At 32.9% G+C, this 19,763-nt stretch overlaps 1 protein-coding gene across 1 annotated transcript; it reads right to left on the reverse strand.

Annotated features, from left to right (window-relative positions):
- Nucleotides 1-15,375: 15,375 nt before the first annotated feature.
- Nucleotides 15,376-18,078, reverse strand: LOC143555346 (uncharacterized). Its single transcript, XM_077044910.1, has 2 exons — nucleotides 17,826-18,078; nucleotides 15,376-16,830 (listed from the first exon to the last, which is right to left on the reverse strand). The coding sequence occupies exons 1-2, from the start codon at nucleotides 17,937-17,939 to the stop codon at nucleotides 15,733-15,735; spliced, it is 1,212 nt and encodes a 403-aa protein (XP_076901025.1). The 5' UTR covers nucleotides 17,940-18,078; the 3' UTR covers nucleotides 15,376-15,732.
- Nucleotides 18,079-19,763: the final 1,685 nt, after the last annotated feature.

A 19,763-nucleotide genomic window follows, 5' to 3' on the forward strand; every position in this document is an offset into this window, starting at 1 on the left:
TTCAATTTAGTTAATTAATTAAATCCTTTAATTTAATTAAAGGATTTATTTTTTGTTTTTTTTTTTAAATGTCATTCGTTAACAATCACACTGATTCGTTATACAAAGATAACGAATCAGGCGATTCGCTATCAAGTAAATAACTTAACGAACTGGACCTAGCGAATCACTAATTAAGTTAACGAACTAAATTCTAGTTCATTATATTTTAAGCGAATCAAACTCTGATTCATGTGACATCTTATTCGCTAAGCTAGTTCGTGAAAAATCTTAACGAATTGGACACGAAACAGTTCCAATTCGCTAAGACTAACGAATGGTCAAAATTAAGACTTTTTCTTTGACTTCACAAAGTCAAGGTCAAAATTAACATGAACAACAATAGTCAATCATCGTAAACTCAGATTCAATTAGGCCATAACCATCGTTGAAACAACACGATAATCAACTTGTTGAGCTCAGAAACACATTGGTGAAGGTAGGTGAATGAGATTGAGACTCATTACCTAAGTGTACTAAGGATCAACGAACCAACAGTAACCATCAAGAACACACAACAATAATTAACCCAGCAAACAATATTCAAAAGATGATTAGAGTCCACCAAGGGTATCGGAAAGTTATTCCGATCAAAATGATATCAAAATCAGACAAGTAAAAAACACAAATTATACACAAATGAGTTTCAAAGGTTCAAAACCCTTAAACCTCTGAAATTTCATAATTTAACAGTCAATACATGACCATTGTTGACGAAATTGATATCGACTAGATCAGTCCTTAGTCACTCAAATTGATCTTTGAAATGTTCAAACGTAAAGATCGAAAATATCAGAGAGAATTTGAACAGTTTCTTAAAAATGAAGAAAGAAGACGAACAGTGTAATCCTATTCGTTATCTTGTCTTATATAGCGATACACGAAACCCTAGACACAACTTGCACGAATCAGACGATTCGTTTAACTTAAAGTTAGCGAATAAGCCCATTCGCTAACTCAATTCATTACCTTATGTTAGCGAATCACAATGTGATTCGTTAAATTAAAGATAGCGAATCAAGACCCGATTCGTGTCATGATTCGTTAAATATGTATAACGAAGGGATGATTCGTTACAGAGTGTGGAAGCGAATTATGTTAGCGAACCAGAAGCTAGTTCGCTAAAGAATCATCTAGTTTGTTAACCATACATAACGAATTGGATTTTAGCGAATTAAAACCTTTTATTTAATTTTAAATTAAATAATTAAATGAATAAATTAAAGAAATAAATAAAGAATTAAATTAAATCAATAAGTTAAATTATCGAGAAACCTTTATATCCCGACAACCTAATACGTTAAAATTGTTTCGGATTTCCGAAACTTAACTTAAAATTTAATTAAATGTTTTGAATAAAGAAGATGAAAATATTTTTAGTATTTTGTAAAAATTTAAAGAATTAAAGAATGTATTTACAGAAGAATATCCGAGCTATTAAAAAATAGACAAACTTTTTGTATTTTTCAAAGATTTTATCAAAAGCAGTACATATTTTTGTAATTTTGTCGAGTTTGAGCAGAGAATCATATTGACCAAATTGCCCTTCCATCACAGTTTTATATTTCAGCGATATTATGACTGGCGATAAGTCGGTCATTGGTATTGTTGTCCACATAAATCTAATAACACACATTCAAGTATTTTTGTGATATGATTAAATAGTTCAATTTAAAGCACAGAATATCAGAAATTATCAGCCTCTAATCTCAGTTCAAGCTTAATTTGATTTTTGCCAAATCACCCCAACTTGACTTAAACCATTATATTGTTGATCAAAATTTTTGATACCAGTTGTAAAGATTTTGAGCAATGCATCAAGTTTCCTTTACCGTGAGTGAGTATGCACGAGTCCATCTGTCGACTTACATACATTGTATCCCCTGGGGTCCGTTTCTTAATGGTATTAAGACGCACGCAAGGGAGGAACAATTGTATGACTAACAGCGTATTTTGATCAAGTCAGTAATTTAAATTGTACGAGGTACAGCGGTGATCAAGTTTAATGACTTTGGGTTTGCTCTAGAAAGCGAGTGAAATATTCATGCATATGAATACCCAGATGGTTAAGCCGCATAAAGACTCACAGTGTCCAGAATCTTACGCTTGTTATTTGCTTTATTTGATTTTTTGGGTGATCAACAAATATAAGGCTTGAGTATGACTGGTTATTACATTTCTGCCATCCTCACCAAGACTTTTGCTAGAGACTAACACCCCTTTTAATTTGGCTTTTCTTTATGTTTATATCACATACTTTACTCTACTGTGTTGTTTTAAGACCTACCAATGCACCAATACATTTAAGCACGCAGTCTTTTAAGCTTACTTTTTTCTGAACTTGGGGTCAAGATAATCAATGTACTATCATGTTCCCTTTTTTCTTCAAAAACTCAAAATTTTGAGGAGCATAAAAAACAAAATAAAGATAAATTTAATCGCCCCAGTTAACTTAAGAGAATAAATTAATAGCTAACCTTCAATTCACAAGTGAATCATATGACCAAGACATGCAAGCATGCTACACAAACTTAAATAACCAACATAATTTTCTGCGAGAAAATAATCTAAAAATCTTTTTGGTTTTTCTCTGTACAAACTTTAAAAACACAATATTTTTGTCTTTTTCAAATTTCTTACAAACGAAATAAACTTCATAATATTTTTGGATTTTCGAATTTTTCTGTACAAAACATAAATCACATTCTTTTTAGATTTTCAAAATTTTTAAAATGTTTTTGAATTTTATCTATACTAACGAAAACACATTCTTTTTGTATTTTCTAGATTTCTCCCCCTAAAACCTAAAACATAAAAAAATAAGACTAAATCTATAAAGCAATTAAAACATAATTATCCTAATTTTAGGATCTCAGCAAGGGTCTTCAATCCATTTAAACCAAGCAAAAAAGTAAAACGTGTTTTATCAAACGCTTTGGTAAATAGATCGGCTTTTTGAAAATCTGTGTGCACTTTCTCAAGATCAATTAATTTCTTTTCATAGCAATCCCGTATAAAATGATATCGAATCTCGATATGTTTTGTTTTAGAATGTTGTACGGGATTCTTGGTGATACTTATAGCAGCAGAATTATCAATCAAGATGGGAGTAGTAAGAAACTTCAAACCGTAGTTGAGAAGATGTTGTTGTATCCACAGAACCTGGGAACAGCAACTCGAGGCTGCAACATATTCAGCTTCGGCGGTTGAAGTAGAGACCGTTGTCTGCTTCTTACACTGCCAGGAAACAAGCCGGTTTCCTAAGAATTGACATCCAGCAGTCATTGATTTGAAGTTGATCTTGCATCCTCCATAATCTGAGTCTGAGTAGGTGGTAAAATCGAAAGTATTATCTTTGGGTAACCATAACCCGATGTCAGGATTTCCCCGTAGATATTGCAAAATACGCTTGACCGCTGCCAGGTGAGTCACTCGGGGACTTGCTTGGTACCTAGCACACACACAAACAGCAAACATTATGTCGGGTCGAGAAGCAGTTAAATACATTAGAGAACCAATCATAACACGATAAAGGGCCGGATCAACGGTATCCTCCAATTCATCCGGTGATAAATTGTGAGCCACTGGAAGAGGAGTTGAAGAGATTTTTCTAGCAGTTATCTTGAATCGGCTCAAGACGTCGTTCACATATTTAGTCTGATGAATGAAGATTCCCTTATCAGATTGATGAACCTGCAGCCCTAAAAAGAAATTCATCTCTCCCATCGAGCTCATTTCGAACTTTGTTTGCATAGACTTCTCGAAATCCTTACATAAAGTGTCGTTTGTAGACCCAAATATAATATCATCAACATAAATCTGGACTAGAAGAAGATCATCACCAACAGTTTTATAAAATAAAGTGCAGTCAACAGTTCCTCGTTTAAAGCCATTATCAGTCAGATGGTCGGCGAGCGTGCCATACCAAGCTCTCGGGGCTTGATGTAGACCATACAGGGCCTTGTTTAAACGGTAAACACGGTCTGGATAATCAGGATCTTCAAAACCAGGTGGTTGTTGAACAAACACTTCCTCATGTAGTTCACCATTGAGAAAAGCACTTTTAACATCCATTTGATAGACCTTGATATTCTTGTAAGCAGCATAAGCCAGGAAGATTCGAATCGACTCTAATCTTGCAACTGGAGCATATACCTCAGTATAATCAATACCCTCTTGCTGATGAAAACCTTGCACCACTAGACGTGCTTTGTTTCTAACAATCACCCCTCGATCGTCCTTTTTACATTTAAATACCCACTTGGTTGGAATAGCTTTCTTGACCCTAGCAGGCTTGTCTATTAAATCCCAAACACCCAATCGTGCAAACTGCTGTAATTCCTCTTGCATAGCTTCTACCGAAGAAGGATCTTCAAGTGCCTTACGAGCTGTCGTTGGCTCAACTTGAGATAGAAAGCAATTGAATTTAGCAATATTCACAATCCCCGAAGAGTGTAAATTAGTGTAAGCACACAATACGTTATTGTCGCTTGACGAAGCAACTTGATGACGTGTACGAACGCCCACATCAAGTTCGCCAATGATATTGTCCTGTGGATGATATCCATGAATCCGAAGAGTAGGATTTTCAGGAACAACAACATTATCAAATAAATTAGTGTAATGTTCACCCAACTCGGGAGATGAAGCATTATCACTATCAAGATCAATAACTTGAATCTCAGCTTGATCATCATTGGAAGAAGTATAAACACTGTCAATAACAACTGGAGGAACAACATGTGAGTCTTCAGTTGGAGCATCTGGTTGAACGTCAACTGCATTTGAAATTGAATAGCTTGGAATGTTCAAGTGTTCTTCAAAGTATGCTCCAACCAGATCTTCATCGATGTGATCAGTCGAAGGAGTAAACGAATTAAATAAACTATCGTAGTCAAACATCCAGTCTGGACCTTTCCCTTGAGAAGGAGTTGAGTACTTTTGCCAGTCCACATGGTACCATTCTTCAACACAGCCAGATGTAAAATTAAATACTCTTTTCTTTGGAGACGCATATCCCAAGAAATATCCTTCGATAGCATTTTCATCAAATTTACCCGAATCCTTCTTCAACATTGTACACGGACACCCAAATGGTTCCAGGTACTTTAAATTAGGTTTTCTGTTATTCAAAATTTCATAGCTTGTCTTCTTGAGTCGTTTTACTGTTAGAACCCGATTAAGTGTATAACAAGCTGTGTTCACTGCTTCATTCCAAAATTGAATAGGAAGCTTTGAATCAGCAAGCTTTGTACGTGCAGCTTCAATCAGAGTTCTATTTTTCCTTTCAGCAACACCGTTTTGTTGTGGTACATAAGGTGCACTATATTCTCGGTGAATTCCCTTTTGAATACAAAAGAAATCCAAAATAGTGTTTTTGAATTCAGTACCATTATCACTCCGGATTCTCCTCACCTTTTGTTTGTACAGTGATTCGATCTTAGTAATAAGGTTTTGTACCAAAACAGGTGTTTGATCTTTTGAACTCATAAATAACACCCATGAATATCTTGAATAATCATCTGTCACTACAAGACAATACCAGTCACCAGAAATACTCGCACGATTCACTGGACCAAACAAATCCATATGAAGTCGTTCAAGAGGAGTATTAATGGAATTCAATAACTTAGAAGGATGTGTCTTCTTCTTCTTCTGTTTGCCATTCTTGCATGCAACACAATGATCAGATAACTTAAAGTTCATTAACGAGACACCCTCAACTAAATTATTTGCCATTAAATAATTCATCTTTCTAACATGAATGTGACCCATTCTTCGATGCCATAGAATCGAGTCTTTCTCGGTTGCTTTCGAGACAAAGCATGTTTCGATCGATGTTGATATCTTAGAACTCATGTTTAAGACATAAATATCATTTGATCGTGGTGATCGCATGACAACCATGTCCTCGGGAATAATAAAACCCGGTTTCAAGGTAAGACACTCTTTGTCAGTAAATATTGTAGTGTATTTTTTATCACAAATCTGTGATACACTCAATAAGTTATAATCAACCTTGTCACAATAATTTACTTTTTCAAATGTAATATGGCCATTTGAAACGTCACCCTCTTGTGTGATCATGCCCCCAGAATTCCCAGCAAACGCTACATAACCCCCTTGAATATTTCTTACGTTGGTTAATAGGTCGAGATTTCCGGTGATATGACGAGAACATCCGCTATCCATGATCCAGTTTTCACCAGAAATGGTCTTGGATGAACCCTACACATAAACAAAAAGTGATTAGTTCAAAAAGGCAGCCCAGGCCTCAGTCTTGGGCACCTTTTGGTTTTCTCTTTGATCATTAACTTTAACAGTTTTCAATTGTTGTTCAGCCACTTGTGAATAAGTTACTGGCTTCTTAGACTTTCGTCTTAAATAAGCTGCCTGAACAATGTTTGAATTCCTGTTTTGACATATAGGTTCAGTTGGAATGAATTTTGGTTTCACTTGACCGTGTGTCTCATTGATATGAAACATCTTTCGAGGATTCACATCAGAGAACAAAATATGAGTATCATCAGCATACGACACTGGTCGTTTCAGAATCTCCTTAACCGCTGGAATTGGCTTAGATTTGTCCTTGATAAAAGGATGATGATTCTGATAGTTCTGTTGATTACAATTTCTCACAACATGACCTTGTTGACCGCATAAAAAACAAGTTCGCATGTCTATATGATGATGTTTAGAAGAAATTGGAATAAATGATGCAGATGATTGATGATGACTCACATATTTAGTCATGCTCTTAGCAAACTCATCAGATAATTCAGATTTCTTCTTTAGATAAAAATCTAAATTAGAACTGTTTGAAAAACTTTTTAGTGTATCTGTTCCAATTGACTTAACAAAGTTAATCTTCTTAGCTTGTTTTAAAAATTGTTTTGCCTTAGTCAATGGATCAGACTGAACTAATGTTTTTGTTTGAGCATACACACGTCCAAGTTCTTGAATTTTTGAAGTTTCATTGACAAAAACACTCTCAATAAGTTCAGGTTTGATAATACTTATTGGAATGTCTTTTTCAGTGAACATTGTGTCCATTCCTTTTAACTTAAAAACTCTAGCAGCAAATGGCTTAGAATTAGAAGGATTAATGAAACGCATTAAATCCTCATCACAAATTTTCGGTTTAACTGACTTCTTTGCCTTCATAGAGTTCACTTTCTTTGAATTTTCCTTTGTCTCTTGAGGTTTGTGTGAACCATACACTGCTTCCTCAAATTCGTGAAATTCGCACAGAATATGATTAGAACTAGGAATGTTCTTATTCTTGTGTATAATCTCTGGTTCAAACACATCCTCGATAATGACCTCGTCATTGTGTTCAACAAACACCTTTTTACTTTGGACATGAGATTTTTTAGGAGCAACTTGGGGTTTAACAATTTCAGGTTTAACTACTTTAGGTTTTTCAGAAATCACAGATTCCTTTTGAATCAAATCTTCTTCTTTTCTTGCAAAAGGATTAATTTTATAATCATTATGAAAAGGTGGTGGAATTTCAACAAAACCAATACCTTTCTTAGAATCTTTTTGTTTTCCAGAAACTTCAATAATTTCATTCAATAAAAATGAAGAATTTCGAAATTTACCCAACTTGTTCTTCAACTCAAGAACCTCATTCTCAAGCTCAGTTATCTTAGAACGATGTTTCAAGATTTCCTGAAACTTTTGGTCATTAATGGTCATTTTCACAGATAACTAGGCTTTGAGATCATGATTACTTGTCGACAATGCTTCAATCTTTTCTCGAGATTTCATTTGAGACTCAAGAGATTGTCGATAAGTGTCCTTAAGAGAAGCAATTTCTCTTATAAGATTATCATTTTGATTTTTCAAAGCTTCTAACTTAGAGTTGTTAGATTCACAGTCAACACATGATGCTTTAACAAATGAAGTAGAAGAAATAGAACTACTAACCTCATTGATCTTAGCCATGCAAGCAAACATTGATTCAGAAGGCTTGTCACAGGAGTCGTCAGAATCAGATCCAGAATCATTCTCTGAAGACACCACACTACTAGTAGTATCTTGACAATCTTCATGTAACCCAAACATAGCTAAATTTGCTTGAACATCATTGCATAGTAGCCGTTGTGACCAATCAGTCCCGTCTGCTAACATAGCTTGTGTTGTTGAAGAAGATGGTTTCTTTTCAGCATCACTACCCCGTGGTGAAGAAGCATTTTGACTTTGACCACGAGGTCCAGTGTATTCTTTTCTTGGTTTGTCACATTCCTTTGCGAAATGCCCGAATTCTTGACAATTATAACACTTCACCTTTAATTTGTCAAAACCCAACTTCTTGTTTAACGCTGGAAGATCTTTTCTAGTTCTCTGCATGAATCTTTTAACTTTACGAACGATCATGGCCATATTCCATTTCAAATCCATGATCTCTAGATCATCCGGATCTATCTGATCATAATCCTCATCTGTTAACTCACTCGTGGCAATTTAACTACTCACCAAGTTTTCATATGAGGACATAAATGCCGTCAGAAAAGCAAAATTTTGCTCAGCTTCCTTCATATTCACACTAGGTGGTGTAGCAAATGGATTGGTACTAGTAGAACTTTCAGAACCACCTGAATTACCAGCAGAGTAGAAACAAACTTTTGGATCATTAAATATAGCAGATTCTTTTTCACTTGCGGCATGAGTAAGAAAAGCAGTGATAGGTGAAATCGTTGAACTCAGAGGCATACTTCCACCATAGAAAGCTGGATCTTGATTTTCTTTGGAAGATTTTTGACACTTAAGATCATATTCTCTAGCTTCGATCTTTTGTAGAAATTCAAGTGCTGTCAAATCTTCATTCAGAAAATAATCATTCTCTTTCAAAACCATGAGAAATGTTGAATAGGAACTAGGAAGCACACTCTTGATAGTGTCAATTTTATCTCTTTCAGAAATTTCCATTTTCATTTTATCCATTTCAGCAATTAAGTGACTAAATCTTGTAGTCATCTCTTCAACTGTTTCTCCTTTCAATAAATTAAAGTTTCGAAATTGAAACTTGAGCATCACTTTCTTACTCTCAACTGTGTTTCCCATGCTTCTCATCCGCAGATGTTGAAACAAAGATGCACATCTCTTGATACTTCCAACTTGATGAAAAATATTCTCTGGTAAAGCCATAGTCAATGTAGAATATGCTTTTATCTCGATTTCTAAAGCTTTCTTCTCTTCTTGTGAGTATTGAGAAACAGCTTTAGGAGTATACCCAATAGTATCATCACCAATCATTGGTGCAACATAAACCTCATCAAGACAATATGAACAGTCAGGATGAACAGATCCCAAATGTGCACGAAACCGAGGTTCCCATTTGGCAAAGTCACTGAACTTCATCAATCTTAGACATTTAGAATGTGAACCTATCTCGGTATCAAGTTGCAACATTTGTTGCATCAACATATTTTGAGACGCCAATGCATACATACCAGCCATCTTTGAAAACTAATCAAATAATAAAATATCTTAACGAATCAGTGAACAGTAACAGCGAACTGTGAACAGTTGTAGCGAACTGTGAACAGTTGTAACGAATCAATCCTTAACGAAGTTAAGCCTTTAACGAATCAAAAGTCAACTTAACGAGTCAACTTTAATGAATCACAAAGTTTAACGAATCACCCAAATAGCGAAACAGATAACGAATGTGAAAGTTTAACGAATCACAAGTCAACTTAGCGAATTGACCAAATGAATTGACCAAGTCAACTTAACGAATTGATCACACGAATTGACCAAGTCAACTTAACGAATTGATCACACGAATTGACCAAGTCAACTTAAACGAATTGCTAAGGAGTGCTTAGCGAATTAAGATAACGAATCAGCTACAGTTGATAACGAATCAACACTATAGCGAATTATACTATAACGAATCAGGTTGTTACAACCGTTTGTAACAAACTTGATTCTTTTCTGCCACGTGGCAAAAAGTTGTTAGAGCACAAATTCCAAGACAAAACACGTGTCAAACGAATCAGTTATCTAGTTAACGAACTAGATAACACGAATTAATTAACCCACACGAATCAGTTAGCGAACTGATTAGCGAATGGCAAGAATTGATAGCGAATCAAATTAAAGACATAGCGAATCGCATGAAACTTTATAATGAATCGCATTCATCTTCAAATCTTCAAACATTCAAGAACAATTTTCCAGAAATATGAAGATCAAACCCAGAAACTTATCAATTTCAGATCCGTAATACTCACTCAATTCTTAACCAATCTTAACAAATAATATACCAAACTCTTCGTAATCACAACGCGATTTCAACTTGACTCATCTCGTAACCGATTATCACCATACACGAACCAATTTCAACCAAAATCAATCCCCTGTTTACGGACTTAAACCGAAAACCCAATACACATCACAAATCCAATTCACAATCCAATTCCACTCAATTGAACATCAATAATACCTTAACTAAACCAAAATCACTCTAATCCATCCAGATTCAATCCAAATCAACTCAAATTGATTCAAACTCAAACTAAACAGAAAATAAACACAAAAATTATAACAATAACAATCAAACCAAGCGAATTGAGCCCCGAAAGCTCTGATACCACTTGTTTGATCCCTTGTGTTATCACTCGTTCTAATCAATATCTTAGATCTGATCCAGATCTATATGTTAATATTAATTATACGGATCTAACTCTTTAATACCTTAGTTCGATTGTTATGTAATATATATTATCAATAAGATTAACGTGAAGCTTGAGAGAGAGAGAGAATACTTTAAAAACTTTCTGAATAATGTTAATTCTCTCAAAACTTTAACTCCTTTACAAGTGAACAGTGGTTCACTATTTATAGAAGACGATCTGGTTCTTTAACATCCCCTAGCGAACCAGCATCCCCTTCGTTAACTAAATTAACTTAACGAACCACCCCCTGATTCGTTAACATCCCCTAACGAATCAGGAGGGAATACATTATAAAGTCCTAGTTCGCTAACATCCCTAGCGAACTAGACTTAACCTTAACGAACTAGTCTTAGTTCGCTAACATTCCTAGCGAACTAGACTTAACATAACGAATTAGATAAATAAACATTAAATATTACATTAAAATAATCAAATAAACATTAATGATAATTACAAAGACTCTAGACGCAAAACCGTGCACTAACAAAACCCAATTCCCAACCGTCAACAAAACCGCATCCTCAACGCCTTTTACTTGAACCAATTTAGCCCTAACATTATAATCCAACACAAAATCATCTGAACCAAACCCTAAATTAATATTATTATGAAACCAGTTTGGGAATCGGATTCGTAACCTGAATAATCCTCCCATCGGAATTGGGTCGGCTTCTTCTAGGAGGGGATCAAAGAGGAGGAGGACAGCGGAGTTGTGGTGATTCATTTATGATGACAATTGATGGTGGTGAATGAAGTGCATAAGAGGGGGAGAGAGAGAGAGAGAGAGAGAGAGAGAGAGAGAAATGTATTTATTTTTAAGGGTGTTGATGGCCGGAGTTGGTGGTGGCCGGAGACAAGGGTGGTGGTGGTGGCGTGAGACAGGGGGGGAGAAAGAGAGTGAGAGAGTTGGGGAGAGAGAGAGTGAGAGTGATGAAGTGAGAGAAAGAGAGTTATTTTTTTAAATATATTTATTTATTTAATTCTGAATTTTTAATTATTAAATAAACACATTAATTTACAAAACTAACCTGAGCTGGACCATGAAATTACGCATTTACCCTCACGTGCAGGTCATGTGATCAGAGTTAACGAAAAAATTTAACTGGGTTAGTGGAAAAGGACGTAACGTGAAACATTTTGTAAACACGGAATATGATTTCTGTCATTAAGTTTTCGAAAGGACGACTATTGAAAAACCATGAAAATATAAAAGACCTGTTTTGCCATTTTGTCTAAATATTTTAAACAATTAAGTTCAAACATCATTTAGCTCATCCATTTTAACAAATAAAAAACTAACCTAATATAGTATTTGAGAGAGTGACACTTTTTATTAACCATCCATCACCCATAAGTTGACTTTTCAAGTTAAAAACTCATGGGAGGATTTTGCCAAAACGCTTATTAGGTTTTTTAGTTTTTTAAGAATTGTTCAATTTTGATTTTTTTTCTGTTTACGGTTCTCGGTTTCATGATAGGTTAAGTTTGATTTTGGTTTTTTTTTTCTTGTTTGCCTTTGCAACATGGCTACCAACATTCAAAAATTTCCAACCCTGTGAATAAAATTCCTTGGTCCATCACTGATTTGTTCAGGCTTGGCCTGAGCTTGATAACGACTATTTAAACCCGACCTTTACTCAAAGTAACTACCGTTAACGACATGCTAGATGACATTAAGGTTTATAAGGTACAATGATCCGTGATACACACTCCACAACCCACATGGATATAAGACTAACTCATATTTTGAGGTTTGTATTATTGTAGATGAAGTCAAATGATTTAGGACAAGTCCATCAATATAATGACAAGGAAATAAAGTTATCACTCTCTTAAAATCCGCCATGAATTGGGAAAAATTAATATATTATATTTAAATTATTATTTTGTTATTCAAGTATTTTTTGCTGAGTAATTTTAAAAGTAATAATAAATAAGCTTAAAAGAATGTTTTTTTTAACTACTTGTGAAAATTGGATAAGTTCGGTCGGTCCCGTCGGTTAAACCAAGAACCGTTGGTGTCGTCATTAGGTTAGCGACTAATTGTTCCAGATGAATAAAAAATTGCCAACTTATATAGACTAATTAGTTTTTATGATCAGACCAACTGACTGAATTAGTAAATCAATTAAACTATAGATTCAGTTATTGGTTTTCAAATTCTATAGTATCTAACGTATCATAAATCATAGGAAAAATAGAAAAATTATATGTAAAGATTTTGTGTATATTGTTAATTTATTATTATTTATTTGGGAAACAAGCAAAAAATAATGTATTTACTTTCATTAACGTTTGTCTTGGGTTGTCTTGCATAATTTATTGTTTTATTTTCTTTAGCGTTTGTTTTGGGTTGGGTTAAGTTATGTGGACTCTAGAGGCTTCTTGACTTGTTGGTTCCTCCAAATGTCACATTCAAATTACTTTATGTATATTTTATGTTTCTAATAGGAAAATGTAATGTTTAATTTACATAAATTTTTTATATATAATGTATATGTATTTATCAACTAGCAAACAAAATAAGAGTTGGTGTTAGTTGATTAGGGGTGTTTGGGATTCCTTATTTTTACATCCTTATAACTTATAAGGATAAGTCATAAGTTACAAATATGTAACTTATCCATATATACTCTCACATAATAAGGAAACCCAAACATATTTTCTTAACTTATCATAAGTTATAAGTTAAAAGGAGGTAAAAATAAGGAATCTCAAACACCCCCTGAAAAAACAAAAAGAAAAAAAAAATACACTTGGAAGTTCATTTCTTTAAATTGTATCCGAAAAAAATCGAATCGAACTAAATTCAAATTCGGTTTTAAACTTCTGAATTAAATTAGCATCCGAATTTAAAATCCAAATCTGAATCGAAATTGAATTTATAAATTTTCGAATTATATATAAAAAAAATCATTGCTTTTACAAAATATATGCATTTTTATTCAAATTAATTGTTACCACTTTATTTATTGTTTCCTCATAATTTAGTGTGTTCAAATCAACCCGAATTTTAATTCAGTTTCAAAATTTTTAAATTTGAATGATCCGATTATCTGAATAACTTGAAATCCGACCTGATAAACACCTCTATTGCTCTTAAATAAATAACTAATTTTATTTTTTTCAAGGTTTTTTTTTTTTTGAATTCTATAATAACATTGCTAGCAATTGAGTAGGTTGGGGTAGTTAACCATTGCCACCCTAGACACATGGTGCAATAATAATAATCAAAGGAACCCATAATAACAAGTGACTAAAATGGAGCCAAGTGTTGGCAATGGGTGTCACAAATAATAATTATTGCATAAAAGCATGCATCTCTATAATCTTTATTATTCTCAAGACCGTTGGAAATAGTAACTGGTCCTACAATGAATTAATATTGTCACCCTTTAGAGCCGTTTAAAGCTCCCATTAAATATTTTCAAAAATAAATAATAATAATATAAAATATTTTAAATTGTTGTTGATAGAGCAGTTTAAGCAACGGTTAAATTCATATTTGGTCGTAATTGTCACTTTCATCTGAATAGGTAAAAGGACGGAAACAACCCTGGCTTAATATTGGAAAATAGACGGAGTTAATGTTTTGGACGAAATTGACTAGAATCTAAAGCCTCGAGAGTCCATGTACTGAAAAAAATTGTTGGACTAAAATGCGTAAGTGGCCAAACGTCAGGGATGAAAATAACACTTTCTTGATGTTTAAATAGTATTTTATTATGATCGTATAAAAGTACTAGCTTCGTTTTCTTATAATTTGACTTATCAAATTGTATGTGTTAACCTAATAATCGGAAAAAAGTCAAAATTTAATACAAATAACATACCCGAAATTTGATACCAAAACTCAATCAATTATTAAGAAGTAACCGAACCATGAGCAATGTCTATGAACAAAGAGCCTAGACCAAATTCAAGTTCGAGATTTAAAATTGTCGTTGATAGAGCAGTTAAAGCGACTGACTCTAGACAGAGAAATTTTTTTAAGACAAAATAAAAGTACCAGCTTCGCTTTCTTATAGGTTTAGCTCTCAAATTATCTGCTATTAATAAAAAAATTATCAAAATTGGAAAGACAAAACATACCAAAATTTAATACCAGACTCAACCAATGATTAACTAATGTCCAAACCATGAGCCATGTTTATGAACAAGGAACCCAGGCCAAAATAGTTTTAAAATTGTCGTAGATAGGGTAGTTAAAGCGATCGACTCCTAGAGACAGGGAAATTGTTATGACAAAATAAAAGTACCAGCTTCGCTTTTTTTTAGTTTGACCTCCTAAATTATCTGCTGGCGTATTAATCGAAAAATATCAAAAAATTGGAATGACAAAACATACCGAAAATTTAATACCAAACTCAACAAATGATTAACTAATGACCAAACCATGAGCCATGTCTATGAACAAAGAACCTAAACCAACATGCTACAACTTTGAACATAAACCATTTCTAATGTAATCATAGACAACAGAACATGCATGCCTGTCTGTCTGTCAATTTGTAATATCTAAAAGAACAAAGTTAGCAGCTGTATATGTAGGACATCATGCCAACTTCAAACAATAATCTTTGTCCAAAAAAAGCATCAGATTCTTCTTCATGCCAAGAATCATTCTGTCTTCCGGTTTTATTATTAATAATAATATTTATACACAAATAGTTTGTGACACATCAAACACAACAAACCCCAAAGTTACATAATCTGAATTAATATGTTTAATAATATTTAAACTCGGTTCGTGTCAAGATCAAAACTTTTCCTAAAACCAAATGGTAAAGCCTCAAACTTTCTTCGATTACCTCGATGACGAATCTTTGATAATGAATCTTGAAAATGTGTAGCCTCGAAAAGATTATGTACAATAGCCGGATTTAGGACCCGGGTCAACTATCTTTTGGTCAACCCATCGCGGGTTTTGTATGGAAGCTTAAAAGATCCAAACTTTACACCAAAAAGAACAATCTTGATATTAAATTTTGTGATTTTTAGTTTTTTACTCACTCTCTCTTACACAGTTTCCTGGTAAAAGATATCTGTACTGATCAGCATTCTCCAAAAGATGAGCTGGAAGATGAACAGCCGAATACGAATGCGGGATGGGCCCCATTTTCCCGATAATCTCCTTAAACGTGTACTCTTCGGGTAACATATCGAACAGATCCGCTCCTTTGCATATTACCTTTTGCACCCTTTTCGGGTTCAAGAATTTGTTAAACCGAACTCTATCGACATGGCTGTAAGCTTTCATCTTGAATACAAACTCGTTAATGTGGCGGAAACAGAAACTGCAATGCCACCCTGCGTCCGCTAACACGACGTCCGATTGACGGTAATGAGCGTATCGTGTTTTTCCCGATTGATACCTATGAGCGGACGCCCTCCAACTGTTATTGTCGAGGAAAAACTCAAACGAGTATAAATAGTTTTTTAACCGAAGATGCAAAACCGGAGGAATATCGTCACACCATCTTAAGAGATTTATCGTGTGTCTACTCGGGATTTCGTCAATATCCGACATGATTAACAAATCATCGTCTTGAATCCCGGCTTTCCTTAAAAGATAATCCAACGCAAGTCTTTGATACGCTTCCTCGACAAACGGATTCTCTCCTTTCCGGAATCTACCAGGAATCTTCCCGTACGTTAATCTTGGCTCGACAAACTTAAACTTTTCACGTTGACTTTCGAAGACCAAAGGTTTAGGTAAGCCCGTGAAAGTCGAGTTTGATTCAAGAAGTACGAATTCAGTAACATACGGGTACAACTCATGCCATCTTATAGTAAGAAGATCAACTTCATTGCTAAACAAGACCGCATCAAACACACGCCTAGGGAACTCACGTGTCCTCCAACCGTGCAGCCTGCAAAGGTTTTGCATAGACACGTTTTCGTGATAATAATGTGGGATTTCGTGGAACGGTTTTGGGGGTTTTTCCCATAACGGGCGTAAAAAGTATGAAATCTTTTGTCCGTGAACATATACACCGAGGATGACAGTCGGTACCAAAACGAAAAGAAAAATGAGTGTTTTCAAATCGAGCCCACGAAGTATGCATTTTACTCTAGACATTGTTGAAGATTTGCCTGCATCCTGCAAAAACAAATGTTACATTTTAATTATTAAAGTTGTTCACAAAAGACTATTACTTTCTTCTTTGGGCTACAATTATTCAAGTCATGACAGCTACACAATATACTATATAAAAATATATATTAAAAAGAATCTCAAGAACATGGAGATCACTAAAAGTTAGTTGGCTTCAATATGAGTTGTATATGCATAATAAGATTTGAAAGTTTCAAACAAACATAAAGTAATAAAAAGAATTAATTTCATATATACCCTTACAGACTTAACAAATTTCATATATACTAAGCTTTAAAAAAATATTACTTGATGACAATTTTACCCTTTTTCATTATATTTGTTTAAACTCTATTTTTTATTTGATTTTTGTCGTCGATGATAAGCAAGTGAAAAGAATCGTCGTCTATCCTCTTTGTTATCTCGACGGCAGATAATCGAACAATCTAATCTGTATTTTCAAATCAGATAATCGAACTCAACTCATATATAAGGTTAAAATAGTTATTTATTAAATTTTAAAGATTTTGGAGTTTTCCAAATATAAGGTTAAAATAGTCATTTATTAAATTGTTTTTAACGAATTTGATACATTTTATATAATAAGGTTAAAATAGTCACTTATTAAATTGTTTTTAACGAATTTGAAATATTTGATATTTTAACTATTTTATAAGAGTATATGCAATATTTATGATATTTTCTAATATTTTCTTAAAAGATATATGAAATTGCACCTAATAAAAATGTCAATTTTTATAACTTTTTATTCTTCAACAAAACATGAGGTAAAAAGTAACCAACGCAGAAAAAAACTAACTTTAACCAAACTAGATCACCAAAACTAATAAAAATTTCAACTTTTTTTATAAATTTTTATTCTTCAAATCCTAATATTTTTAATAACCAAACTAAAGCACCTAAATGAAAACCAGATCCATATCATTATATCAAAGCATGGGTAAATTAGTAAATTAGTAAATTAAATTAATATTAATTACCTCACTGCAAACATCACCACAAAGATCATCAGACTTCTTAGAACAATAATCAGATCCACCTTCAGCCATTAAATACACTTTATCAATAAACTTTGATAGACTAATCATAGCCATCTTTAACCTCTAAATCTTGTAAATTAATAAACTTTATTCAAAATATGAAGATATTGAATCAAGAATTTGAAGATTTGATGATGGTATTTGTGTGTGTGTGGAGTTTGAGTTTGATGTATACAAAGAAGCTGTTTGTTTCTGTTGTTTGTTTCTGTTGTCTTTATGATTATAAAGATTTATAGATACAAGGTTTGTGTGTGTGTGTTGGGAAAGGGTTTTTAGGTTTGACAAAAATGCCCTTGGAATTGGTTTTTATATTTGTTTTATTTCACCATTTGCCTTTTTTAATCTTTACTAAATTTGTTTTTAATATTACCATCTTTTTAACTTCATTCTTTAATCTTGTAAAAGTCGTTAAGCGCACCCTAGACGGTCTTCTGGAAAATTGAGTGTACTCTCAGTACTCGAACATGTTAAATATAAAAAAAATATTTTTTGGATATTTTATATATGTTAAATAAGTGAATAACAATATAAATAAAAGAAATAATAAATTATTCTAAAATTACTAATCGTTAATTGAAAAAAATTGATATTTGCTCTTTAATATTATATAAATAGGAGTTATGTTTTTTTTAAGTCAAAATCCGCATAAGTTCACCAACTAGATGCGATTCTGGCTGAGATTGACCACATGTGATCGATTCTTAGTAACTAGGCAGAGTTAAAGAAACTCGTCGTCAGCGACATACCTTGAAGTGAGTACACGGTCTTGTAAACCTAATTTTACAATATTGCAAAATTCAATATTTTTTTTACTATTACATTATTCGAACCCTTGTCATATAGAAAGACATGGTTTATCGAACACATTGATATTGTTAAGCCATTACGTGTATATTTTGTTTACACGTCGTAAAAAAGTTCATTTTTTTAGAAAAAAGACTTACATATTCATCCTAAAAAGTGTCATGAAACGTTCAGTGTAAAAGTTCATAATTTTAATCGGATGATCAACTCAGATTTCCTTAAAAAATCCTTCTTTTTACTAGTAAAATTGACTATTTCCAATGGTTGTAAAATATTGAATCCTTTTGACCAGACATTGATTTCTTCTTTAGATGTTACTTTAGTTTTAGTCTAATGATCTTCAATTAACTATTTAGAGAAATGAAAATACATGTGAAGTTACTTGCATTTGGTTTTTAAAAAACACATCTTTATATCTTCATTAGAATAGAAAGAATAAATTATGTTGACCTTTATAGCTTAACTCCTTAATATATAAATTCAAATGTTTAAAAATAATACTTTATTATAACATGGCTTTTTTAAAATAACAACTCTTGAATAACAAAATCCACCAAACTTAGTATTTTATGTAGCATATGGTCCAAGTGCTATCTAAAATTGATATTTTAAATTTCCAATTGCTTCAAATTTGAATTTTTGGAAACACTTTTTTAACTGTAGAAAGGTAACTTTGAAAAGAAATCATATTTTTTTAATATAATGAAACACTATTCTTTTTTTATAAAACATAATTTACCTTTTTAATCAAATTATTTATCATTACATCTTATTAATATTATACAAAATAAGCTAAGGCAGTGTATAAGCTAAAGTGTTATATAACATAAGGTGAAATCACATTATAAATTTTATTTATTTTTTTTATTTATTTTTTTTATGTTTCAATATATTTCAAGACTGGAAGATGAATAATAGTTGAAGAGAAATTACACATTACACATGTCTATAAATAAAACGTTGCTTGTTTAAAAGTATATGCTCCAAACATAAACATCCGTGTCAAAGTACCAACAATTTTCTTCGAATATAGAATATAGAATATAAAATGTTGCTTGTATAAAATGAATGAAG

Source organism: Bidens hawaiensis, unplaced genomic scaffold (assembly GCF_021521415.1).
Source record: "Bidens hawaiensis isolate Kalapana, Puna unplaced genomic scaffold, B.hawaiensis_p1.1 tig00018048_1, whole genome shotgun sequence".
NCBI lineage: Eukaryota > Viridiplantae > Streptophyta > Magnoliopsida > Asterales > Asteraceae > Bidens > Bidens hawaiensis.

What these genes read in the sequence shown, in the direction of transcription:
- LOC143555346 (XM_077044910.1), bottom strand. Translation starts at nt 17,939, where the DNA reads ATGGCTATGATTAGTCTATCAAAGTTTATTGATAAAGTGTATTTAATG. An exon ending in GTGGTGATGTTTGCAGTGAG is followed by an intron (nt 16,831 to 17,825) that starts GTAATTAATATT and finishes TTGTTTTTGCAG; the next exon opens with GATGCAGGCAAATCTTCAAC.